The sequence below is a fragment of the Sorex araneus genome, chromosome 10 (genome assembly GCF_027595985.1).
Source record: "Sorex araneus isolate mSorAra2 chromosome 10, mSorAra2.pri, whole genome shotgun sequence".
Lineage (NCBI taxonomy): Eukaryota > Metazoa > Chordata > Mammalia > Eulipotyphla > Soricidae > Sorex > Sorex araneus.
The window spans coordinates 45,165,006-45,190,385 of NC_073311.1; the positions used below are offsets into that span (position 1 = coordinate 45,165,006).

The 25,380-nt window shown below is 55.7% G+C and overlaps 1 protein-coding gene across 1 annotated transcript in view; it reads left to right on the forward strand.

The window, feature by feature from the left end:
* STAB2 (stabilin 2) overlaps positions 1-25,380 on the forward strand; it is a 159,808-nt gene that overhangs the window by 118,094 nt on the left and 16,334 nt on the right. The window contains exons 49-61 of the mRNA XM_055118350.1: positions 659-799; positions 1,981-2,040; positions 4,081-4,257; positions 5,843-5,932; positions 10,443-10,589; positions 11,639-11,695; positions 13,195-13,321; positions 16,086-16,235; positions 17,819-17,923; positions 19,657-19,764; positions 21,213-21,406; positions 22,755-22,896; positions 24,552-24,685. Coding sequence (XP_054974325.1) covers positions 659-799; positions 1,981-2,040; positions 4,081-4,257; positions 5,843-5,932; positions 10,443-10,589; positions 11,639-11,695; positions 13,195-13,321; positions 16,086-16,235; positions 17,819-17,923; positions 19,657-19,764; positions 21,213-21,406; positions 22,755-22,896; positions 24,552-24,685 — 1,632 coding nt within the window. The remainder of the gene's footprint in view (positions 1-658; positions 800-1,980; positions 2,041-4,080; positions 4,258-5,842; positions 5,933-10,442; positions 10,590-11,638; positions 11,696-13,194; positions 13,322-16,085; positions 16,236-17,818; positions 17,924-19,656; positions 19,765-21,212; positions 21,407-22,754; positions 22,897-24,551; positions 24,686-25,380) is intronic.

Sequence of the window (25,380 nt, forward strand, 5' to 3'; positions counted from 1 at the left end):
ACAAGGTTGTTTGTGAGTGGGTTTCAGTCATACAATGTCTCAACACCTGTCCCTTCAGCAGTGTACATTTCCCACCACCCATGTCTCTAGGTTCCGTCCTGCCACCCACCCACCCTCTGATACTCCACTTTCTACCCCCTGCCCAGCCTGCCTCAATGGCAGGCACTTTTCTCCTCTCTCTCTCTCTCTCTCTCTCTCTCTCTCTCTCTCTCTCTCTCTCTCTCTCTCTCTCTCTCTCCCTCCCTCTTTCTCTGTCTCTCTCTGTCTATCTCTGTCTCTCTCTCCCTCTCCCTCTCTCTCTCTCTGTCTTTTTCTCTTTCTCTCTCCATCTTTTCACCTCCCCTCCTTTTGATCTGCTTTTTATTTTAGTTCTGTGCAAATGGCTATTGATTCTGGGTTAGTAACTTCTCCCAATGAAAATTACACTCTTATCTCTGGTTCCCTTTCATTGTCACCATAGGAAAAAAAAAGCACTCCAGTAACTTGGAGCTTGGGGCTAGCCCACAGCTCTGCTTCAGTATAAATTCATCAAGATTTTGCAGGGACGTGTCCGGAGGGCAGCAGTTACACGCCCCTCCCAGTCTCTCTCTCTCTCTCTCTCTCTCTCTCTCTCTCTCTCTCTCTCTCTCTCTCTCTCTCTCTCTCTGGGGCCTTTCAGGGCACGGTGTTCATCAACAACAAGGCGAAAATTGTGTCCAGCGACATCATCAACACCAATGGGATCATCCACATCATCGACAAGCTGCTGACTCCCCAAAACTTGCTGATCCCCCTGAAAGATGACTCGGGAAGGATCCTGGTAAGCTCACTCGCTAGGGACAGGATGCTCAGAATGGACATGAGCAAGTTTGGTTCGAAGACCCCGTATTGAGAATTTTTCAATGGTGCTGCTTTAGTCTCGAGCAGCTACTGAAAGCCTGGTTAGTCTTCAGAAGTAGGCAGAAGTCTACTTGCAAATAGATGGATTATTTTTTTTTCCTTTGGGTATGTCATTTTGTATGGATTTGGAAAATGGAGACATAGATGAATGACATTTAGGCAGATCAGGTGGAAGGATGGATGGATGGATGGATGGATGGATGGATGGATGGATGGATGGATGGATGGATGGATGGATGGATGGATGGATGGGTGGATGGATGGATGGATGGGTGGATGGGGTGACAGATGTCACGAAAACTGAAATTTCACCTCAATCAGACCTTTGCCACTTCTGTCATTATTAGTGCTGACCAGGGTTCTTCCGTGGCAGGTGGCAGAAACCACTAAACATAATAAACCCAAAGGGGCCACCAAGGATATGAAGTACATCAGCACTCTTGTAATACTTAACTCAGATGCCACACAGCTGGGCAGGAAAGGGGAACCCTCCCCGTGTGGCCTTATTCCAGGGCCTCCCTATCACAGCTCTGCTCCTGCCACCTGGCTCCACCCACACCCCAAGGACATCAGACGAGAGTCTGGACCCCAGGTGCCACCTCCATGTGCTTGTCAGAAGCCACTTCCGGCCAGTGACCACTACTGCCCCCTACTGGTCCCACATCTGCTCCATGGCTCCTGTACTCTCTGGGGCTCGGCTGCAAGGCCTGCTGGGAGAAGGCGTGCTCAGCCTTCCGGCCTCTGTGATGGGGAGGTCTGGGAATGAAGGAGAGGAGAGGAACTAATGAATCTACAGTGCCTGTCGCATTGTCTGGCCTTTATTTCACTCCCTTGACGTTTTTATTAAGTGCTTTTGTAAGGTCTGGAGAGAGAGTGTCATGAATAAAGCACTGGCCCTGCATGCAGCTGACCTGGGCTCAGTCCCCAGCACTGCATACAGTCTCCTGAGCCCTGCGAGAAGGGATCCCTGAGCACAGAGCCCAGAGTCAGCCCTGAGAGGCACCAGGCATGACTCAAGACCCCCGAAAAATAGATAGAATTAGAAAGCGTTGGTGAACTGGAGGAAGAAAGGTTTCATTCCCACTCTTCCTCTCTTTGCAGCAAAACCTTACAACAGTGGCGACCAACTATGGCTACTCCAAATTCAGCAAGTTAATTCAGGTAAAATCAGCCTGCGAGGGCCAGCAAGATGGTTCAAAGGGCGGAGTGTGTGCTTTGCTTGCTGGGGGTCCTGGATTTGATTCCCCAGCACTTCATGGTCCTCTGAGAGCCACCAAGGATGAACCAAAACGCCAAACCAAAAAAAAAAAATTTTTTTTTGAATCCTCAGAGAAAAGTTGCTCCCAAGAGGACCCACTACCTAGAGTGGTTTGCTTGGAGGGTTTTGGGGGTTGGGGTTTTTGCTGGCTTGGTTTTGGGGTACTCTCGGACCTTTGTGCACTGGCAAGTCCTGTTTCTCTGGAACGATCCGCACTGGCTTGTTTCCACACTGTCACCGGGAAACATGCCGGGTCCCAACAGATGCATCTGAAGCTGGAGCCAGGGAGAGGAGTTAGGATGAACATCCCCCGAAATGAGCCACCATCATAAAGGGGTGTGTGAGGGGGTAGTCAGGAGGCAGCACTGGGGGAAAGTGGAAATGTATCGGAGAAACTTCTGATTCAAACCAAGACTTCAGAGGACAGTGGAGTTGGGGAAGAAGGATCCCATGGGGGTCCTCATCCGCCACCTGCTCCAGGGGGTCCCTGGTGGGTTCTAAAGACCCCGCCCCCACCTTGCCCCTCATCCCACAGCCTGCAAACCTCTGCAGACCAGCTGTTGCTAGAACAATCTGAGGCTCAGGCTCTCCGCCAGATGCTTTAGAAATGGGAGTTTCAGGGTATTCCAGGCACTCAAGAGACCCTCCAGCAACGTGGCATAGAGCGACCCCAGTCCTGGGTGCCAGGACCACTGAGCACAAGCACTGCAGGGAACTGGCCTCCGGGGGGCTCGGAGACCTCAGTGGATTTCTGGGGAGAAAACCACAGGGCTGAAGCTCGCAATGCAGGCAGCGCTCATCCTGCAACGTCGGCTGCGCTTCTCTGTGATCCAGGAGGCTTATAAATAATGTAAGGGAGAGCGGACCCGTCTCAGCCGCCTAAAGAAATAGCAGGAAGTGCAGGGCATGTGCTCCAGCAATTTAAAACCACGGGGGCAGGAGTAGCAGCAAAAATGAAGTTCATTTTCCTCTGAATAAGAGCCCAGGATTCAATTTTTCATTCTTTATACATATATATATATAAAGTTGTTCACAATAGTTCATTACAGTTAATATTCAAATACCAATCCCACCACCCTAAGAGGAAAGTGTGTGAAGATTGTGGTATTCCATCCTGAAGCCATTTAAGCCCTTACATAAGAGATTATAGGCATGTATGTTACACCCAAACAAATGTGTGCTACTTTTGGTACACCCGTGGGCCAGAGTATAAGAGGTCATCCATGTCACTCTCTCCTGGGAGTTTTATTTCAGAGTCTTTGGATCTTGGCCATTGATGAGATCATATGGTGCCGGGGGCAGTTTGTGGGTGTGACTGCCAAACTACTGGGAAAATGGGGAGCTGGGGGGAGGAAGCCCAGTCCCGATCCAAGTGAGCTTGGAGATCTCAGTCAGGGTCCCGCATACCTGGGTTTTTCTGCAGGTTCCTTTGTGGGTGAGGCTCGTCTGAGCCTGTGGAGAGCGGCCTTAAGCATGGCTGTGGCTGGGTCCTGGAGGTTGTCAGCTGCTGGGGTTCTGCTGGGGCGAGGAGGGAAATTCAACCCGTACCCTCCGAGTTACCCCAGTGAAGACAGCCTGGCACGGGGTCAGGATGTTCTATGTCGCTCTCTTCTGGGAGTTTTTTGACTTTCGACTCTTTACACAACAAGCACGCTCGTTACAGCCGCACTGTGATGGGCCCCTAGTTTCCAGCCATGCGGTCCAGAAGCCTCCTTGGTCCAGTCATGACCCAATGTACACAGGCCATGGGGTGAATTCATGCAGGAGCCCCGGGTTCAAGGCTTAGCCCCATATTGTGGTGTCCATCCTCCATATCCCTGGCCAGCACTGCCCAACTGACCAGATTCTGGGAGCAGCCCCTGAACACTGCTACACGCGGCCCCCACCACACAAATAAATAAACACGGGCCCGGAGTCCGGCCCTGATGGCCGCCTCACTGCAGGACGCCGGCCTGCTGGGCCTCATCACCGACCCCATCCACACCCCGGTCACCCTCCTGTGGCCCAACGACCGGACCCTGGACGCCCTGCCCGCCGAGAAGCGGAATTTCCTCTTCAACCCGAACAACAAAGACAAGCTGAAGGAGTATCTGAAGTTCCACGTGATCCGAGACGCCAAGGTGCCAGCCCCCCCTATTGTAGACTCAGGGGGTGGGTGGGGGGGCTGGGGGCTCCATATCAGGAGCAGGCAGTGTCCACCTCTACTCCTGCTCTGTCCCTCCAGAGTGCCTCAGTTTCTCTGATTGGCACCCAGGAGAGCCTCATCTGTTCCGGCCTCCTCTCCTCTCCCCCAGCATCATGGGGAAATCGGGCTTCACCAGGGTCTCCCCTGGTACCATGGCCGCTTTCCCTGGGGACTGCGAGTGTCCGGGCAGGCGAAGGAAGGGTGTCTTCCTGCAGCTGTCCAGCCCAAACCAGCTCTCGGGAGTGGAAGCCACCGGGGCTGGAGGCAACAGAGCAGCTTTGTAGGAAAAGGCTGCATTAGCCCAGTGCCAAGGCCCTCGGCGTCTCCAGCAGGAACTGTTGGCCCTCTCTTGGAGTCGGTCCCCGCACACTGTCCGGCTGTCCTCTATCCGAGGGCCACTCGGAAGCTCCTCTCTACTTGCTTTGTTTTCTGTTTGCGGGGCGAAGGTGTTAGGCCCTTAGACAAGGGGTTTCCAAGCGAAGAGAGATGGGGAGATGGAGAGAGACATGAACCCAGTAATGCAACAGCAGTAGGAGTTTTATTGCAGTTAGCTGGGGTCAACTATCTCGCCCACAGTGGGGTCTCTTGGTAGCAACCCCAACCTTCAAGTGCAAGCACTTTCTAGAGGGCTTGACTACAAAAGCAGTATATGCCTTATAGTTTCAGAAAAAAAATCTTAGTTACCGAACAAAGGTGTTTTGGCAAGTGTCTAGGGTAAGAGTGGTCAGGCAATGGTTAAACTGCAATTTCCAGTAACTGTTCATGGTTATGTAAGCTATTCATTCCTTACGGTTCACAAAAGATCATTTCTGGGGCACTTTAACTTGAGGCATAGTGATTGATTGGACCCATTGATTGGGCCCAGGGACTTCCCAGGTGGGTTCAGTTGGCTAGTTACGCACTGCTCCATTGCTGGGAAATTGGATCTGTTTTGGTTCCAGGAACTGATCCTGAGTCCTGCCTGATTTTTCTCATTTCTGCTGCCTGTCCTGGCGTCAGTTTCTCCTTACAAAGGTTCAGGGTCTACACCTAGCAATGCTCCTGGGCACTCTTCCTGGCTCTGCTGGCCTGGCGTGCCAGGGGGTTGAAGGAGATGATCACAGCGAGTGTCTGACCCCTGTCCCAACCCTCCGTCCCGCCTCTCCTGGTCTCTTACACCACATGGGGCCAGGGGCCGCCGCCGGACCCCATCCTAACCCTTCCTATCATCCGCCCCGGCTCAGGAGCTGTGGAGTCCAGACGGGAACACACAGCCCAAGCCCCGAGCCCTTTGCCCTCCGGGTGGCCCCTCCCGCCAAGACGGCCCCTCCCGGGGTCTCCAGGAATGGAAGGGTGGGGGAGAAAGCGGACCCCAGCCAGCCCCCTCTTCTGCAGAGGGCTTCCAGCCTGCAGGCCAGTCCCGTGCCCTTCCCTTCAGACTCAGTCACTAAACAGGGCCAGGCAAAGTGCCCTCGCCCCCCCCTGCCCACCCCACCCAGCCCGGCCCCGGGGGTCTGGACACGTGCCTATCACTCCCCCAGGTTCTCGCCGCGAATCTGCCCCGAGCAACCCCCTGGAAGACGCTGCAGGGGTCGGACCTGAGAGTGCAATGTGGAGTGGGCGGTCGCCTGGTGAGTGCTGTCCCCCCCACACACACACCTCCCCCCGACCCCGGCCACAGGCCAGACAGCAAGACGGGGAGGGAGACTCCCCCAAATCAGGGAGGCCCAAGCAGCTTCCGGTGAGGGCGAGCTGGGGTGGGGGGTGCTCCCAAGAAGTGCTCAGGGGAGCCCAGGGGCTGCTCGGGCGGTTCTAAGGGCCTGCGGGGGTGGTGCTGCTGCGGGTACCCCACGGTACGGGGGAGTCTCCGGCCCTCCCAGTGCTGGACACTGGACTTAGGGCATCAGTACTGGTCAGGGACATGCCCTAACCCCACACTGCCTCGCTGCCCACCATGTTTTATTTCTTTCTTTTTTCTTTTCTTTTCTTTTCTTTTTTTTTTTTTTTTTTTGCTTTTTGGGTCATACCCGGCGATGCACAGGGGTTACTCCTGGCTCATGCACTCAGGAATTACCCCTGGCGGTGCTCAGGGGACCATATGGGATGCTGGGAATCGAACCCGGGTCGGCCGAGTGCAAGGCAAACATCCTACCCGCTGTGCTGTTGCTCCAGCCCCCTATTTCTTTCTTTTTTTTTTTTTTCCGTTTCTTCTTTCAGAAGAATTTATGTATTTATTTTCTGGAGAGGGGGCACACCCAGTCACAGGGGTGACTTCTGGCTCTGCACTCAGGAATCACTCCTGGCAGTGCTCCGGGGACCCTCTGGGATGCCGGGAGGGTGGAACCCGGGTGGGAGGCATAAAAGGTCAACGTATCTGCTGTATCTGCTGTGCTAGAGCTTCAGGCCCGGAGATTCCTTTTATCTGTAGCAACTCTGTGCCCCCCCCTCCCCACCAAGGAGACGCTTCCCGCCAGCATGAAAGCTCAGGGCTGCCCCCGGCCTCCCTTCCCGTCCTCCATGGCTGTTCACCCAGCTCTCTCCTCCCCTGCAGAGCTGGCCCTGCCCCACCGGTTAGCCCCGCAGAGGAAGCCTGTGGCCACCCCAAGCCTGTGACCACCCCCTTCCCCTGCCTTCCCCTGGGATGAGTGAGGCTGATAGGTCCGTACCTATAACCTCCACCCTGAATAGAACAGAGAGCCCCCCGGTGGCAGGGCCAGAAACAATGATCGAAGGGTTCCTCTGTCTTTATAAAAGAAATACGGACGCAGCCTGCTCGCTGCTGACCTGGCAGCTTGGTGGAGAGCCCCTTTCTCCATCCCGCCCTGCAGTACGCTTTCAGCCTCAGAGTGACCTCCAGGCCCCAAGAGCTGCCAGGGCACCAGCCACTGCATCCACTCTCCAGGCAGGAAGGAGGAGAAGGGTAAAGGGAGGCAGCTTCTGGCAGAGCTGCTGCCCTGAAGAAGATGGTGCTGTGTACGCCTCCTTCCCCCTCAGAAAGCCCTTGATATTTCGCTGGAATTGCTTTGACCGTCCATCGGGACATGGACACCCACAGCTTTCCCTTCCGCTCCACATTCTGGGAGGTGACCCCAACGTGCGCCTCCTTGCCAGGGTCTTACCATCTCTCCCAACCACACTGGGCCCAGCCACAGAAGCCAAAGGAGCCCATTCCTTCCTGTCCTGGGCACCCTAGAGCTGGGCAACGTGCTGTTGCTTGATCGCTGTAAGCACCCTGCTGAAGGGAACCACTCCTGAGCCTGGTTCAAAGGGACCCCAGTAAGGGGCTGGAGAGATAGCACAGCGGGTAGGGCGTTTGCCTTGCACGCGGCCGACCTGGGTTCAAATCCCAGCATCCCACATGGTCCCCCGAGCACCGCCTGGAGTAATTCCTGAGTGCATGAGCCAGGAGTAACCCCTGTGCATCACTGGGTCACTGTCACTGTCATCCCGTTGCTCATCGATTTGTTCGAGCGGGCACCAGTAACGTCTCTCATTGGGAGACTTACTGTTACTGCTTTTGGCATATCCATTACACACGGGTACCTTGCCAGGCTCTGCCGTGCAGGCTCCATACTCTCGGTAGCTTGCCGGGCTCTCCGAGAGAGGCGGAGGAATTGAACACGGGTAGGCGGCGTGAAAGGTGAAAGCCCAACCGCTGTGCATTGCCGGGTGTGACTCAAAAAACAAAAAATAAAAACAAAGTGACCCCAGTAAGTCTCAGCCTCTATCCCAGTCCCACGGTGCATTTGTAGATGCTGGAAGATTTAACCTATTTCCAGAGTTTTATTGGTTTGATTCGGAGCTACTGCATCACGCTAGGCCCAAGGGCATCAATAGAAGCTAAGTTTCCTTTCCTTTGTTCACTCACCTTTCTTTTTTTTCTTTTCTTTTTTCTTGGGGGGGGGGGGGGTCACACCCAGCGATGAACAGGGGTTACTCCTGGCGATGCTCGGGAGACCATATGGGATGCTGGGAATCGAACCCAGGTCGAACACATGCAAGGCAAACGCCCTACCCGCTGTGCTATTGCTCCAGCCTGTCACTCAACTTCCTAAAAGCACTTTGCTTCTGAGGGAAGAACTGCCCATCCACTTAAAGGCTGGGTAGACCCTAGGGACCAAAGCCCGCAATTGCGCACTCATAAGAATATATAACTTTGCATAAAACAAAGCACCAAATGCACAATTTTGACCAGGGCTGGGGAGGCTCCCGCCCAGGGAACCCTTATATTCCCCTGTAAGGCCCGGGAGTCCTGGGGTCTGGCCGTGGGCCAGGAAAGGACAGACACGTCTGCGTCTCCTCGGCTGCCCGGGGGCCACCTGCCTGGTCCACAGATGATGCTGCACAGATGCAGACAGCCCTTGTCAGGAAAAGTTCCTGCCCCACCCCTGGCTCAGACAATGCCTCAAGTGACTGTTCTTATTCTGAAGTGACAGCCCAGTGCTCATTTGTCCTGGGGAGAAAGTTGCCCCCAGCATTTTCTTAGGTTCTTGCATTTAGTAAGAAAATAGGGGGGTGGGCATAGAGAGATAGCTCGGTGGGTAGGGGTTATAGAGATAGCCCAGTGGGTAGGGGCCAGAGAGATAGACCAGTGGGTAGGGGCCAGAGAGATAGTCCAGTGGGTAGGGGCCAGAGAGATAGACCAGTGGATAGGGGCCAGAGAGATAGTCCAGTGGGTAGGGGCCAGAGAGAGAACCCAGTGGGTAGGACCAGAGAGATAGCCCAGTGGGTAGGGGCCAGAGAGATAGACCAGTGGGTAGGGGCCAGAGAGATAGACCAGTGGATAGGGGCCAGAGAGATAGTCCAGTGGGTAGGGGCCAGAGAGATAGCCCAGCAGGTAGGACCAGAGAGATAGCCCAGCGGGTAGGGGCCAGAGAGATAGCCCAGTGGGTAGAGGCCAGAAAGATAGCCTAGTGGATAGGGGCCAGAGAGATAGCCCAGTGGGTAGGGGCCAGAGAGATAGCCCAGTGGGTAGGGGCCAGAGAGATAGACCAGTGGGTAGGGGCCAGAGAGATAGCCAGCGGGTAGGGGCTAGAGAGAGAACCCAGTGGGTAGGGGCTAGAGAGATAGCCCAGTGGGTAGGGTGCCTGCCTTGCACATAGCCAACCCGGGTTCAATTTTCCTAATCACCACCAGGACTAATTTCTTAGTGCAGAGCCAGGACTAACCTCTGAGCATCGCCGGGTGTGACCTAAAAACCAAAAGAAGGAAGGAAGGAAGGAAGGAAGGAAGGAAGGAAGGAAGGAAGGAAGGAAGGAAGGAAGGAAGGAAGGAAGGAAGGAAGGAAGGAAGGAAGGAAGGAAGGAAGGAAGGAAGGAAGGAAGGGAGGGAGGGAGGGAGGGAGGGAGGGAGGGAGGGAGGACGTTGGTGCCCAAGTGTGCAGTGGCCTCACCGCACCCTTGAGTGTGAGCCCCGCCCGGCCGCCCCTGCCTGTCCTGCCTCCTCTGAGGACGCTGTTTCCTCTTTTCTGCCTCAGGGGTGCAGAGGGGCTGAGGGGGTCTCTGAGGCTGACCCCCTGGCAGCAGCCTCTCCCCTCCCTGGGCCCTGGCCTCGGGAAGCTATTAAACCTCCCCGGCCTCAGTTTCCTCATCTGCATTCGGGAGCCTTCGCAGTAGTAGCTACGCTCTAGGCACGTGAGGACCAGAAGAGTCTGTGTGGCCCACGCGGGGAGGCGTGTGCTGATCTGGGCCCGGAGCACCTGCGGTGGCAGGTCCGGGGCCCAGGGGTCAGCCCAAGAGAAGAAACAACTAACAACAGATGGTTCTCTCTCTCTGTCTCTCTGTCTCTGTCTCTATCTTTCTCTGTCTCTCTGTCATCTTTCTCTGTCTCTCTGTCTCTGTCTCTATCTCTCTCTGTCTCTCTGTCTCTGTCTATCTCTCTCTGTCTCTGTCTCTCCCTGTCTGCCTGTCTTTCCCTGTCTCTCTCTGATTCTGTCTTCTCTCTGACTTTGTCTCTGTCTGTCTCTCCCTGTCTCTGACTCTGTCTCTGTCTCTGTCTCTCTGTCTCTCCCTGTTTCTATCTCTCTGTCTCTGTCTCTTTCTGTCTCTGTCTCTCTCTGTGTCTCTGTCTATCTGTCTCTGTCTGTCTGTCTGTCTGTCTCTCTCTCTCTCTCTCTCCCCCTCCCTCCCTCTCTCCCTCCAGGGCGAGCTCTTTCTCAATGACCAAAACTGCAGGATCGTGCAGCGTCAGATCCTGTTCGACCTCGGCGTGGTCTACGGCATCGACTGTCTCCTGATCGACCCCACGCTGGGGGGCCGCTGCGACATCTTCACCACCTTTGACGTCTCGGTCAGCGCTGAGAGCTGTGGGGGGGGGGGGGGGAGCAGAGGGACAGCCCTGAGGCGCCAGGGAGGCTGGAGGGCTAGCACAGCGGGGCGGGCACTTGCCCGGCATGCCGCCAACCCGGGTTCCGTCCCTGGCACTGTGTAGGGTCTCCCAAGTCCCACCAGGAGTGACCCCCGAGAGCAGAGCCAGGAGTACGCCCCGAGCACTGCCAGGTGTGACGCCCCCCCCCCCGCCCCACAGTAAAAAGGAGCCAATGGGTACCACGATGGGCTGTAATTCCCCAAGGCTTGTTCTCCCTGAACCCAGGACCTGCCCGTCTGCATGCCAAGCACCTTCCTCGCAGGGAATCTCCTCGTGCTCCCAAACCCCGCACCGGCCCGCTCTCCGTATGGGAAACAGCTGTTGGGCACTTTTCACCAGCTGTTCCTCCCGCTCTGCCAAACTTCCCCGCACTCATCACTGCGGGAGGTGGGAACCCGGGTCTCCCGCCCTGGAGACTGTGCCTGGACCCCCGGCAGGGAGGCAGACGCCTGCCCGGCTCATCAGTGTCCTCTGCCGGAGAACCGGCGGCTGCCATTAGAACCCCAGCTTCAGAGACCAGGGGGCTAAGGACGTTGCGGGGGAGCTATGTCCACACCCAAGACACTCCCGCCTGGCGCTCCAGGGGACACCTCACTCGACCAGCCCACCAGGCTGAAGGTGCCCGGGGAGAATTGCAGGGCGTTTGCTTCTGTTTGTTTTGTTTTGGGGCCACACCCAGCAGTGCTCAGGGCTTACTCCTGGCTCTGAGCTCAGGGGTCACTCCTGGTGGGGCTCAGGGGACCATCCCCGGGTTCAGTCCCCGGGTCAGCCACCTGCGGGGCCAACGCTGTGCCCCCTGTCCTTTCCTGCCTGCTGCGGGGTGCTTGCTTCACTCTCCGTGGTTAGAGGCAGAAGGTCAATCCGAGTGAAGTCAGCTCTCAGTTCACGCACCGGGGCACGAGTGCACCCCTGTCTCTGCCTTCTGTCCTCCAACATTCTTGGTTTTGAACGCTGTCTTTCCTTGCATTTAGGGCGACTGTGGGAGCTGCCTCAATACCCCCAGCTGCCCGCGGTGGAGTAAATCGAAGGTAACCGTGTCCACGGTGGGGATGGAGTTGGAAGAGCATTACTCTGCTTCACCACCACACACACACACACACACACACACACACACACACACACACACACACACTCCTTGCCCCGCGTCTTCTGACTGATGTGCATGTATGGGGGGGGGGGGTGCGGGAGGGGGTCTACCTCTCAGTCATGTTCTTTTAACAACCAAGAAAACGGAATGAGAGCAGAACTTTCTTAGCCAGGGCTAGCCTGTAGACCCACTACTTGTCTTCCAGAACTCTCTAGAAAAGTCATGGGTCTGTGGACCTTGAAGAGACTTTGAAGGTGATTAAGTGATGAAGAGCTAGCTACATCTTGTTGGCTGTTGTTCATGTCCTTGGTTCTATGCTGGGCTCTCTATGTGTATATCTACACACACACACACACACACACACACACACACACACACACACACACACTGTATCCCTTCTCTCATTTGAATACTCATAGGAAGCTACTACATCTATTGACAGAAAAATGCATCTCAGCAAGGGTGAGGGAATCATTTTAAGATCACAAAGCTATAAAGGTTCTAGGCTAGGACCGAAGCCCAGAGAGCAATGTAAGAGCAACGTCAGAGCCAGTGGGATTTGGCCCCCCCAGACAAGGGACCAAGTGCCCTCAGAGAGTCTTCAGACAATCACATCGTCTATACTTTCTTGCTTCTGGGGGGGGGGGGGGAAGAGCTAAAACTACAATTCTGGGTGTGGCTATTAGGAAAAGCCAGTGTTGTGGCAATCATGGAATGTCTGTTTTTAAATGTAAGTAAGCAGCCTGGCACATAGTAAGCACTCATTAAAAATTAGTTTACTCTTGGGGGCTGGAGTGATAGCACAGCGGGTGGGGAGATTGCCTCGCACGCAGCCGACCTGGGTTCGATTCCCAGCATCCCATATGGTCTCCCGAGCACCGCCAGGAGTAATTCCTGAGTGCATGAGCCAGAAGTTACCCCTGTGCATTGCCGGTGTGATCCAAAGAGCAAAAAAAAAATTAGTTTACTCTTTCTTCCAAAGCCAAGTTCTCTGTTCGCCCTATCGGGCTAGCTCTGGGGCAGGCCAGGTGGCTCAGCTGCAGAGCACGTGCCCTGTATGTGTGTCTCATATCTACAATCCTCCCTCCACAAAAAAGCCACGCAAATCAAAAAGGTAACTCGGGTCCTTCTTAATTATAATTGTGGGGCCTTGCCACTGATCCAGAATTCAAAATGTGTTTCTCCGTCTTTCTTCCAACCTGTGGGGCAACCCTCTTTTTTTTGTGACTGTGCTTCTTCCCCCTCCCGCCTCCTCCCCCCCCTCCCCCCCCCCCCCCCCCCCGTTTATTCGCCCCTTTAATCGTCCCACCCCCACCCCCACAGAGGATAATTTCCAAAAGCCCCGGCTGGGGTCTCCCTCGGGCGGTTCCGCGCACCGTCCACGAGGGGGCAGGCACGAGCCCGCGCTCCCTCTCCTCCCTCTCCCTCTTCTCGCTTCAGGGCAAGAAGCGCCCGTGCCTGTACAACCTGTCCTTCCGACGGAACCTGGAGGGCTGCCAGAACCTGTGCGCCGTGGTGATCCAGGTCCCCCGGTGCTGCAAGGGCTACTTCGGCCCAGACTGCCAGGGTGAGGGCGCCCCTTCCTTCCTGGCGATTGCACCAGCACTTTGCACCGTTGCGCAGGGCGGGCGCTGGGGTCCGTGGGGGCGGGGAGGCGTGCGTGATTCCCAAGGGTTCCACTACGGTCCAGAGGCGTTTACTCCGACAAGCTCACCCTTCTACTACTTTCCTTTGGCTCGGGCAGAATTGGGCTTCAGACTGCGCCGATACCCTGACGGTGTCTCCTGCATCTTTGCTTATTTAACTGTATAGCAGAACAACCCCCGCCAAGGGCTAGAAACACCAGCACCCAGCTTCCAAGCCCAGCTCCCTGGGAAGCACCTGGATTTAAGTGCACCTAATGGACTTCTATTTTGGCAGCGTCTACTAACCTCTGTAGGGGTTTCCTGGGCCCTCTGACCTCCTTAAAGAAAGCGTGGCACTGCCTCCCCCCCACACACACACACACACACTACACACCCCCTCCCCGTATTTTGCCTGACTCCTTGCCAAAGGACTTCGAGGCCCATCCTGAAACCCATGGCTATATGCGACTTCCAGTCAATGGCATGAGCCCCGCCTTGCTGAAGGGGGGCACTCTGGGTGGTTTTGTTTTCTTTTCTTCTCGTTTGTCGCTGGTGGAGGGCTCACCCAGCGGTGCTCAGGGTTTATTCCTGGCAGGCTCAGAGGATTATCTAGGATGCCCGGAATCCAACCCAGGTCAGCTGTGTGCAAAGCAAACACCCTACCCACTGCTCTATCACTGAGGCCCCTAGTCAGCGGTTACTGAGTGGGGCTTTGAAGATATCAGTGTATTCAAACTGCAACCGAAGACGGTCATGTTAGTCATGCTTTACAGAAGAGGAAACAGGCACAGAGGCGGGGGTATACTGTGTGGGAAGGCTGTTTGAGGAAAGAGGAAGGAAGGAAGGAAGGAAGGAAGGAAGGAAGGAAGGAAGGAAGGAAGGAAGGAAGGAAGGAAGGAAGGAAGGAAGGAAGGAAGGAAGGAAGGGAGGGAGGGAGGGAGAGAAAGAAAGAAAGAAAGAAAGAAAGAAAGAAAGAAAGAAAGAAAGAAAGAAAGAAAGAAAGAAAGAAAGAAAGAAAGAAAGAAAGAAAGAAAGAAAGAAAGAGAAAGAAGAGAAGGAGAAAGAAAGAAGAGAGGGAGAAAGAAAGAGAAAGAGGAGGGGAGGGAAAGAAAAGAGAGGAGTAGAGGAGAAGAGAGGGGAAGGGAGGGAGGGTATATTCCGGAGAGATAGTATAGGGCCAAACCCAGTTTGGTCTCCTACCTCTTATGATCCCCTGAGCACTGCCAGGAGTGAGTCCTGAGCACAGGGCCCTGAATATCAACAGATGTAGCCCAAAAAACAAAACAATTTTTTTTATTGAAGAGAAGAGAAGAAAAGCAGCTCACGGTCAACTCCATTTCCCAGGGCTTTCCCAGAGCCCCATTTCCCAGGCAGGTGTAGCTGCATTCATCACAGTCCGAATCAAGAGGTTCCTGCTTGCGTCCCAGCAAGCACCAGCCTGCATTGTCCCTCCAAGCCTGGGCACTCCCCTCTCAGTCACATCTCTTCTATTCACCAGGCCGCTGGCTCTCACATGCCCGCAGCCAGAATCCCTGGCCACCCTCACTTGCTGGCTGCTCAGAGGAATGATGTGGTAGAGGATAAGGGGTCCTGCTGCATCATCATCATCACCACCATCATCACTATCATCATCATCATGTCACTATCACAATTCCATTATTACCCATCACCATTATAACTAACACCACCATCATAAACATCACCACCATCACCATCATCTCATCATTACCACTGTCATTATTGTCATCACCACTATCACCACCATCATCACCATCATCACCACCACCATCATCATCACCATCATCACTATCACCACCATCATCACCATCATCACCATCATCAGTACCACCACCACTATCAGCACCATCATCACTATCACCACCATCATCACCACCACCATCATCACCATCATCACTATCACCACCATCATCACCATCATCAGCACTATCATCATCATCATCATGTCACTATCACAATTCCCTTATTACCCATCACCATTATAAGTAACACCACCATCATAACCATCACCACCATCACCATCATCTCATTATCACTGTCATCATTGTCATCACCATCATCAGCACCATCATCACTATCACCACCATCATCACCACCACCACCATCAGCAGCACCACCACCATCATCAGCATCATTACCATCATCAACACCACCATCATCACCATCATCAGTACCACCACCACCATCAGCAGCACCACCACCATCCTCAGTACCACCACCACCATCATCACCATCATCACCACCACCATCATCAGCACCATCATCACCATCATCAGCACCACCACCATCAGCAGCACCACCATCAGCAGCACCATCATTAGCACCACCACCACCATCATCATCATCACCATCATCAGCACACCACCATCATCATCATCACCATCATCAGCACCAGCCCCATGGTCACCATCATCATCGCCATCACTCTCCTCTCACCAGATACCAAAGCTCAGAGCAATCTCCTTCCCTGACCCCAGACCAATCCCAATCCACATGTCTGAGCCCCCCACACAGGAGCACTTCCCTGTACCAAGCTAGACTCTGTCAGCTACAGGTGAAGTCGTGTCCAAACAGACTTTGCAGTGCACCCAAAGCACCAGCCCAGTGGCCAAGGGCGAGCCCAGGGCTGAGGACAGGCCAATGTGTCTGGGGCGATGGCTGAGTCCTCGCGCTGCCTTCTCTTTCCAGCCTGCCCCGGAGGCCCGGACACCCCGTGCAACAGCCGGGGCGTCTGCCTCGACCAGTACTGGTCCACGGGGGAGTGCCAGTGCAACACGGGCTTCAACGGGACGGCGTGTGAGCTGTGCTGGCCTGGGAGATTCGGCCCTGACTGTCAGCGTACGTACACCCCCCCCACCCGCCTGGGAGCAGGCTCTGCCGGCACCTCCCCTCTGCCTGCCCCCCACGCTGTCCCCTCCCGGCGGACCCCCACTTCCCAACCCAGGAGCCCCTCACGCACACGCCTGGGGCCACTGAGGGCCGCGGGGCGGGTGCAGCCTTTATTCCATCCGTGCACCAACCTCCTCCCCTACGTGCTTGCATGCATTTATGGGGTGCAGGCTGCAGAGTCTGCAAGTTTCCCCTCCACCGGGCAGAGGGGGGCGGGGGAGGAGAGGATGAGGACAGAGGCTACGTGATTGGGTCCAGAGCAGGAATTGTTCTGAACTGGAGGCCTGTGTGGCTGTCCTGGCTGTTCCGGGGGGCCAGAGGTGGGGGCCAGGCACAGGGAGATGGAGGGAGCTCCGTGTCCCACGGAGCCCGGCCGTGCGGGAGATGCTTTGTCTCCACGTGGTCCTGGATGATGCAAAACTGTGGGAGGGGGGCTGAATCCTTCCATCAGGTTCCGTGGATGGCTGGTGAGCGGCCACAGTACCGGCCAGTGTGGGCTGGTGGTCCTGGCAGATGCAGTGGCCCAAGACAGGAGCAGGCTGCGCAGGCGGGGGGCAGCATCAAGGCCACGGCACCGAGCGGAGTGGACAGGGAGGGGAGAGGAAGGAAGGGGAAGCTGGAGGTGGCCACGGCCAGAGCCCACGGGAGCTGCTCGGTCGCATGAGAGCTCGGGGCATTGAGTCCCGGCACGATGGGTGGATGGGGCAGGGGTGAAAGGAGGAGGGGCGTGAGCCCTCCAGAGAGGCGGGCACCAGCCGCCAGTGGGAGCACAGTGGGAGCGCGAGAGCGGAGTGCAGGGGCCACGAAGGCCGCCCCAGAGGGAGGGCCCGGCTGAGGCAGGGGCTGGAGAGGGAAGAGCGGGGAAGTCGGTCACAGTTCCAAGCTCTGGCTGGACAGTAGAGGTAAGGCTCTGTCTCTCTGTCTGCGTTTCTCTCGCTGTTTATCGTCCTTGTCTCCATCTCTCTCTGTTTATCTCTGTCTCTCTGTGTGTCTATTTCTCTCTGTGTCTTTGTCTCTCTCTGTCTCTCTGTCTCTTTCTATCTCTGTCTCTGTCTCTCTGTCTTTCTGTCTCTGTATCTCTGTCTCTGTCTCTCTTCTCTCTCTCTCTCTCTCTCTCTCTCTCTCTCTCTCTCTCTCTCTCTCTCTCTCTCTCTCTTTCTCTCTCTCTCCTTTCTGGCCCATGCCCCATCCCGCCTTCAGACTGCATCTGTCACACACACCCCAGCAGTACACACTGTGAGAACAGGAACCGAGTCTCTGTGCCGTATACTCTGGGCCTGGTACCTTCCACCCCGACTCAGTTGTTCTTTGACGTGGCTGAATGTGTGGCCACAGCAACCAACACCCACCCCCTGCCTCTCTCTCTCTCTCTCTCTCTCTCTCTCTCTCTCTCTCTCTCTCTCTCTCTCTCTCTCACACACACACACACACACACACACACACACACACACAGAGCCTCGGGGCCGGTCCCTGGGTGCCAATGCCTGGTCCCCCAATGCCTGATCCCCCTAACAACCCCCCCCCACCCTCAGCCTGCAGCTGCTCCAGCCACGGTCAGTGTGACGAGGGCATCACGGGCTCGGGGCAGTGCCTCTGTGAGACAGGCTGGGCCGGCCGCTTCTGCGACACTCAGCTCGGTGAGTCGTGGGCCAGCAGTGCTCTGAGCACGCCCCACTGTGGTCGGGCACGGCGGGGGGCGGGGGGGAGGCAGAGGCAGCGTCCTGGGGTTCTGGCCCTTGCTGTGGGCTCTGTGGCGCGGGGGCCGGGCTGGAAACTAGAGGGAAAACGAGGGAAGATGGAATCCAGCCGTGAGGGAGCGAGGAGCAGAGCGACGTGAAGGACCCGGGCAAGGCCTCAGGAACGGGATGAGCAGGGCCCCACACCACAGAAACAAGCACCCACACACACTCACACCCGTGCACACTACACACACACATGCATACACACTACACACAGATACACACTCACATACACATTTTCACACATACACACACATGCACACTACACACATTTACATACCTATGCACATATGCACATGCATACACTCACTACACACACTTACACATACACACATACACTTATGCACACTATATACAATTATACACCTACATACACACCTACACACAGTTATGCACATGCATATACTCAGTATACACACTTACACATACAAACATACGCTCACACACTATACAGAATTACACACTTACATACACACCTACACACACTTATGCACTCAGTACACACACTTACATATACACACATATACACACTCACACACATACACGCTACACACACATACATGCTACACACACATACACACTACACACACTTACACACCTACACACTTATGCACATACATACACTCACTACACTCACACACACACACACTTACATAAACACATGCACATGTCCACACATAAACACATACATATTACACACATATACACTTTTGCACATACACATACTTACTTTTACAAACACACGCTTATACACACACACGTGCATGGGTCCAGAGGAAGGGCCCCCTTATGCAAAAAAATCAAGGAAAATAGGATGGACAGGCATGTCCCACATGGCCTCCGCACGCACCCACACCCAGGGCGTGTGAACGTCAAGCAGGTGAGTCTTTGAGCCGGGCCCCCCAAGCCCGGCCCGGGGGAGGTGCGTGAGTGGCCCCGGCTGAGCGGCCGCCCTGGGCCGTGAGGATCAGTCAGCAGCTCCTCTGGGTACCGGATTGAAGCCGGCAGAGGCAGGCCGTGGGGGTGAAGAACTGGGCGGGTGCACGCTCCTCCAGAACCAAGTTCCAGCACCTCCCTCGGGCCCTTGCAGGCTGGGCTCACTGTCCTCTCATCCTCCCGGGGGTCAGAATTGCTGACTAAACTCTGCCTCTGGGCTTTGGGCCCCAGAGATTCCAGACTCACCGTCACGCCCTTAGCTTGGGTCCTTTTCCCCACCACGCCTCCTCCCAGCCTCCCGGCCTGCCGGTGCCTCCCCCCATGGGTGCTCCAACACTCCAGGCTTGTCCCAAGCTCTCTGGTGACTCCGAGCTCCAGACAGTGTGCCCTGTGGCAAGGGCACACGCCCTGCACGCATGTAGGCTATAGACTCTGGGGCGATCCCCAGCGAACCCAGCAGCAAAAAACAAAAAATAAAGCTTCCATGAGGTCAGGTGTCTGCATTTTAATCCAGATTACTGAGATGGCTGAGGTGGGCTTAACGGAGGAATTCCACAACCTCGGTCACTCCAGGCTGAGTAGGACCCTGCCAGACCCCCCTATCTACCGGGGTGGGGCTCAGGCACTTTTGAAACCCTGAGGCAGGCCCGAGTGTCTTTGCCTCTGTGAAGAAACGCTCCCCTCTTTCCCCGCAGACCTGCCCCCCGTGTGCACGCCTCCGTGCTCTGCTCACGCCACCTGTAAGGAGAACAACACGTGTGAGTGTGGCCTGAACTACGAAGGCGACGGAGTGACATGTACAGGTGGGTGCCCTGGAGGGAACGGGGAAACAGCAGCTGGGACAGGAGGGAAATCCTCCACCCTGCCCCATGGTGACTAGGGATTGCCCATCAGTCCTGGTTTTGAAATTGCTCTACACACTGTGACACACGTCGTTGTATCATGACAAGCAATCTGGCCTCACCTCCAAAATATTTGGAAAATGGCCTGCGGTGTTTTCGTTTTTAAAATTTACTTATACATTTCTATTTTTATTAGAATTCTCCATAACTGTCAACAACTGAAAACATATCTGGAAAAAAGCAAAACAAACATGGATCGCCAACGTCCTTTAAACTTGCACTGCTTACATATATTCACACATAAAATTACCATCACTGTCACTGTCACTGTCATCCCATTGCTCATCGATTTGCTTGAGCGGGCACCAGTAACATCTCCATTTTTAGACTTGTTGTTACTGTTTTTGGCATATAGAATACGCCACAGGTAGCTTGCCCGGCTCTGCCATGCAGGTGTGATACTCTCAGTATTCAGGCTCTCTGAGAGGGACGGAGGAATCGAACCCAGGTCGGCCGTGTGCAAGGCAAACGCCCTACCTGCTATGCTATCACTCCAGTCCATTCATAGCAAGCAATACAAAATTAATTACCATATATACAAAAAAATCATTTCAAGAATTCATGGGCTTGGGAATATTCGGAAGACATAATTGCTACATTTCAACACTTACTCCAAATTTTGGGGGGACAATTTTTTAGCAGATTAGTCATAACAAGTAATAAAAAATATATTATTTAGGGCCTGCTTTGGAGGCAGGCTTGGACGGTGTTGGCTTGTGGTCTGCCATGGGGCAGTTCAGGAGTGGGTCAGCAATGCCAGCCAGGAGCCCAGTGGTGTCTTTCTGCTCCGGCCCCTTCAGGCGAGACCCCCGCCCCATCCCCACTCTCCTTCCCTCGGGACTGTGGGCACAGTTGTGCAGGAGACACCAGGACTCCAAGCTCTTCCCCGAGGCTGGCACAACCTCTGCCTGGGTCGGAAGGTGGGAAGTCACAGAAGCAAAAGTCTGAGCCAATGGGTCCAGCTGGGGTTTAGCATCACCCCAGTGGGCGGAAGCCTCTGCCCAGCCTCTCTCTCCATGTGGTGCCACCAGGGAAGAGCTCAGTCCCCCTGGACTCAGTCTGTCCCCCAGGGGGACCATCACCCCTGGCACTGCTTGTACGTGAAAGACCCTCCCACTTTTGCCACCACAGATGACACAGCAGTGCCCAGGGGACAGGCTGGCCTGCGCTGGGGGGTCAGAGGTCAGCATGTGCAGACAGAGCTGTGGGGCTCAGGGAGGCACGGCCGGGTGAGATGAGCGCCCAGTGACCCCGCCCGGTGCCCCTGGTCCTGGGGTGACCGCGCCTGCGGACACAGCCTCGTGGCAGGGGTGGTGGCTGACGGCGGCCCCCTCTCCCTGCTCTTGTAGTGGTGGATTTCTGCGCCCAGGACAATGGCGGCTGTGCCACGGTGGCCAAGTGCTCCCAGACAGACACCCAGGTGTCCTGCAGCTGCCCCAAGGGCTACAGGGGTGACGGCCGCAGCTGCACGGAGATTGACCCCTGTGCCGACGGCCTCAACGGCGGCTGCCACGAGCACGCCACCTGCACCATGACCGGCCCGGTGAGTCCCGCTCCCCTCCTCGGCACACTGCGCCCCGTCCTGCCTCTGCCCGGGCTGCCCTCTCTGTCTCCCACGGACACGGGAGGTGGGGGAGAGCCGAGGCCAGTCTCTTGTCGGCCTCAGGGAGGAGCCAGCTCTGTGTCTGGCCCCACGTCCTCTGGGCCTTGGGAGAGGGGGGCGGGCAGGGAACTCGGTGAAGAGGTCCTGGGGATATTCTCTTGGCGACTCTTCAGTAGATCTAGAGTGTTTCCAAACCCCGATGGATTTCTTTTTCTAAATATAAGAAAGAAGAAGCTGGAGCGATAGCACAGCGGGGAGGGCGTTTGCCTTGCACGCAGCCAACATAGGTTTGATTCCCAGCATCCCATATGGTCCCCTGAGCACCGCCAGGAGTGATTCCTGAGTGCAGAGCCAGGAGTAACCCCTGAGCATCGCTGGGTGTGACCCAAAAAAGAAATTTCATATATGTGTGAAAGAAAAACTAGGAAAGGGTAGGCACCAGGGCCAAAGCGCTAACATAGTGGGGAGGGCGTTACCCTCGCAGGAAACTGACCCGGGTTCAATCCCTGGCATCCTGGATGGTCCCCGAGCACCACCAGGAGTGACTCCCGAGTACGGGCAGAGCCAGCAGCAAGCCCTGAGCATCACTGGTGTGGCCCAAAAGGGAAAGAAAAAAAAAACAAGAAACAGCAGGAGCTGCGGAGGCTTGTGTGCTCACTGGCTGCAGGAGAGGAAGTTGGTAGGGGAGGCCCGTGGTGGGACTGAGCAGCCGGCTCTGAGTCTCCCGACCCGGACTCTCATGCTGTGTGGCCTGGGGCTGGCTGCTTGGTCTCTCTGAGCCTCGTTTTCCCGACTAAGTGGATCTGCTCCCAGTGCAGACCCTATAAAGCGGCTGGTGGGATGAAATGAGCTGCTCGCCGAGGTCACCCAGCACCCGCCAGGTGTTGTCGTAGGTGCCCCGGAAATACCAAGAGAATAGATGATGCGCAGAACAAGGGACGGTGCCCGGCATGGACATACGTTCCTCATCCCTGGCATGCCAAATGCAAACCAGGCCCCCGTGATGGAAGGGGCGGGGGTTGTGGGGGGGCTGCTTCCCTCCCGGGACCGGGGCTGTCTCTGATGGTGCCACACTGCTGCCAAGACGTCAAGGCTGACCTTTCCTCCTGGGCTCACCGTGGCGGTTCTCATTTCCCCCAGGGCCCCCCTGGGCCTGTGACCCTCCGTCCCACTGACCGTCTCTCCTGCTCCCCCGCACCCCACCCCCCACGGAGCCCTCAGAGGCGCTTCTGGGGTCCCGGACAAGGCGCTGAGTTTCGCCCCATCCTCTCGCTCACTCTCCCGCCAGGGCAAGCAGAGGTGCCAGTGCAAACCTCATTACGTGGGCGACGGGCTGGACTGTGAGCCTGAGCAGCTGCCCGTGGACCGCTGCCTGCAGGACCACGGGCAGTGCCACGCGGATGCTGACTGCACTGACCTCCACTTCCAGGGTGAGTGAGGCTGGGGACCCCGGTCTCTAGGCCTGGGGCGGGGACCGAGCGAGAGCAGACAGACAGTCAGACATGGCGGGCAGGTACCAACACACGGGCACTGACCGCCTGATGCAGGCAGGGGCCTCTGCAGTGAGACACACCGTCACCTCCGTTTGTCACCTCTGAACCTAGAGGGGGCCAGGAGGTTTTTCCCCCACCCCAGTATGAATTTGCCTTCGGACTGCTTCCCTCGAGCCCCCTGGCAGCACTTGCTGTGCTGGGGGGAGATGCAGCTTGGGGACAGAGTTTGGGGTACAGAAGAGCAAGAAGGTGGCATCTGCCATGATGGCCCGGAAGAGTCTGTTAGTGCAGTAATGCAGCAATAGCTTGTCCGTCTCCCAGGACGGCTGTACTGTCCCAGAGAGGCGGAACTAAGGCACGTCCCACACAGCAGGGGGGCCAGGCTGTGCAGGGCAGAGTCAAGGGAGATGGGCCCCTTGAATCGCGATGGAGAAATGCCCCAACGCCCCCTGGGCAAGGAGGGATCCCAGGCACTTCCTGGCTTCCTGGACATCTCACAGATTCAATTGTGTGTGTGTGTGTGTGTGTGTGTGTGTGTGTGTGTGTGTGTGTGTGTGTGTGTGTGTGTGAGGGGGAGAGTAGAGAGGGGATTCAGGGTAGGGTTCGGCCACACCCGGTAGAACTTGGGGTCCTATTCCTGCCTCTGCACTCAGGAACCACTCCCCTTAGTCCTCAGGGGACTGTGAGGTGCTAGGAATTGAAACTCGGCTCCCCGCATGCACAGCACGCACCCCGCTAGCCCTCTGCGCTCTTTCTCTCTCTGGCCCGAGAAACGATTCTGCTTTACGTATCAGTGGGGGAGTCATCCAGCTGCAAGAGAAATGCACCGGGACACAATCATAATTTAATCTTGTTAGAGAAAAGTCCAGGGGCAGAGAATTGCTGCAGAGCTTAAGGCACTGGACTGGCAGAAGTGACCCCTGGACACAGCATTCAGAGCAGCCCGCGAGCACAGCCAGGCGTGGCCCACAAATGAACAAAAGAAGCCTAAAACCTACCTATGTCCAAAGCCACAGCTATAATACACATGATGCATGAACAAGAAAAAATAAAAAAGAGAGATGCAAAGAATGTGAGACCATCTCAAAACCAAAAGTTCCAGAAAATAAAAGTCCATTAAAATTAAAATAGAAATAAAAATTATGGAAGGAAGTGCACCAGAACAGCTGCCATAGAATCATTATTTCCAGGAAGGAGAGGGCTAGGGTTATAGGTAATTTTGTTTCTTTGCCTGGAGGGCTTAGAACTCTGCAATGAACCTGTGCTGTTTACATAGTCACGAAAGAAAATATGGGGCTTGAGCGATAGGACAGTGGGGAGGCCACTTGCCTTGCCTACAGCTGGCCCAGGGTTCAATACCAACACCCCACATGGTTCCCCCTAGCACCACCAGGAGTGATTCCTGAGTGCAGAGCCAGGAGTCACCCCTGAGCATGGCCAGGTGTGGCCCAAAAACAAAAACAAACGAAAAAGAGAGAGGAAAGAAAGGTTGTACAGGCATGCCTCTGTGTCGTGCCAAGGTGGGTGGAGGAATTCCCACGGGCCCTAGTGCAGCTGGCGGCTCACCCCCTCCTCTCCTCCCTCCCCTCCAGACACCACGATGGGCGTGTTCCACCTGCGGTCCCCGAAGGGCCAGTACAAGCTGACCTTCGACAAAGCCAGAGAGGCGTGTGCAGAAGAGGCTGCCACTGTGGCCACCTACAACCAGCTCTCCTACGCCCAGAAGGTAGGTCCCGTCCACCCAGACGCCGGAAGGGGTCTGCAGGAGAGGAAGTGGTTCCAGAACCCTGGGGGAGACCCCGATCCAGGTCTCCTGGGAAGGATTGTGCTGTGCTTCCTGGGAGTGTCACGGCTTAGCACGTCTGGGGGACATCTGGTGTCAGACACCCGGGAGGTGTTTTGTGGATGTTATTATCCCACCAAAAGAGAGCCCTGGAGGTGGGGGTTACCACTTATTCCCTCCTGTGAACACAGGAGCCAAAGGGGTCAGAGCTGTAGTACAGCGGGGAGGGTATTTGCCTTGTATGTGGCCAACCTGGGTTCAATCCCCAACATCCCATATGGTCCCCTGAGCCTGCCAGGAGTGACCCCTGAGCACAGAGCCAGGAATAATCCCTGAGCGCTGAGTACTGCTAGGTGTGACCCAAAAACAAAGAGGAGGAGGAGAAAGAGAAGGAAGAGGAAGAGGAAGAGGAAGAGGAAGAGGAGGAGGAGGAGGAGGAGGAGTGCCAAGACTCAGAAAGATAAGCAACATGCCACAAGGTGAGGGATCCACTTTCTAAATGTCAGGCTCCAACAGTCTGATCTCCACCTCGGTACTCAGTGCCAAGGGCAAGACCCAGACAGACACTGAGCAGAAAGAAGAAGAGTTCAATCACCAGAAAACCCGCATAGCTGTGACCTCTGTGTCAGGGGCGCTGA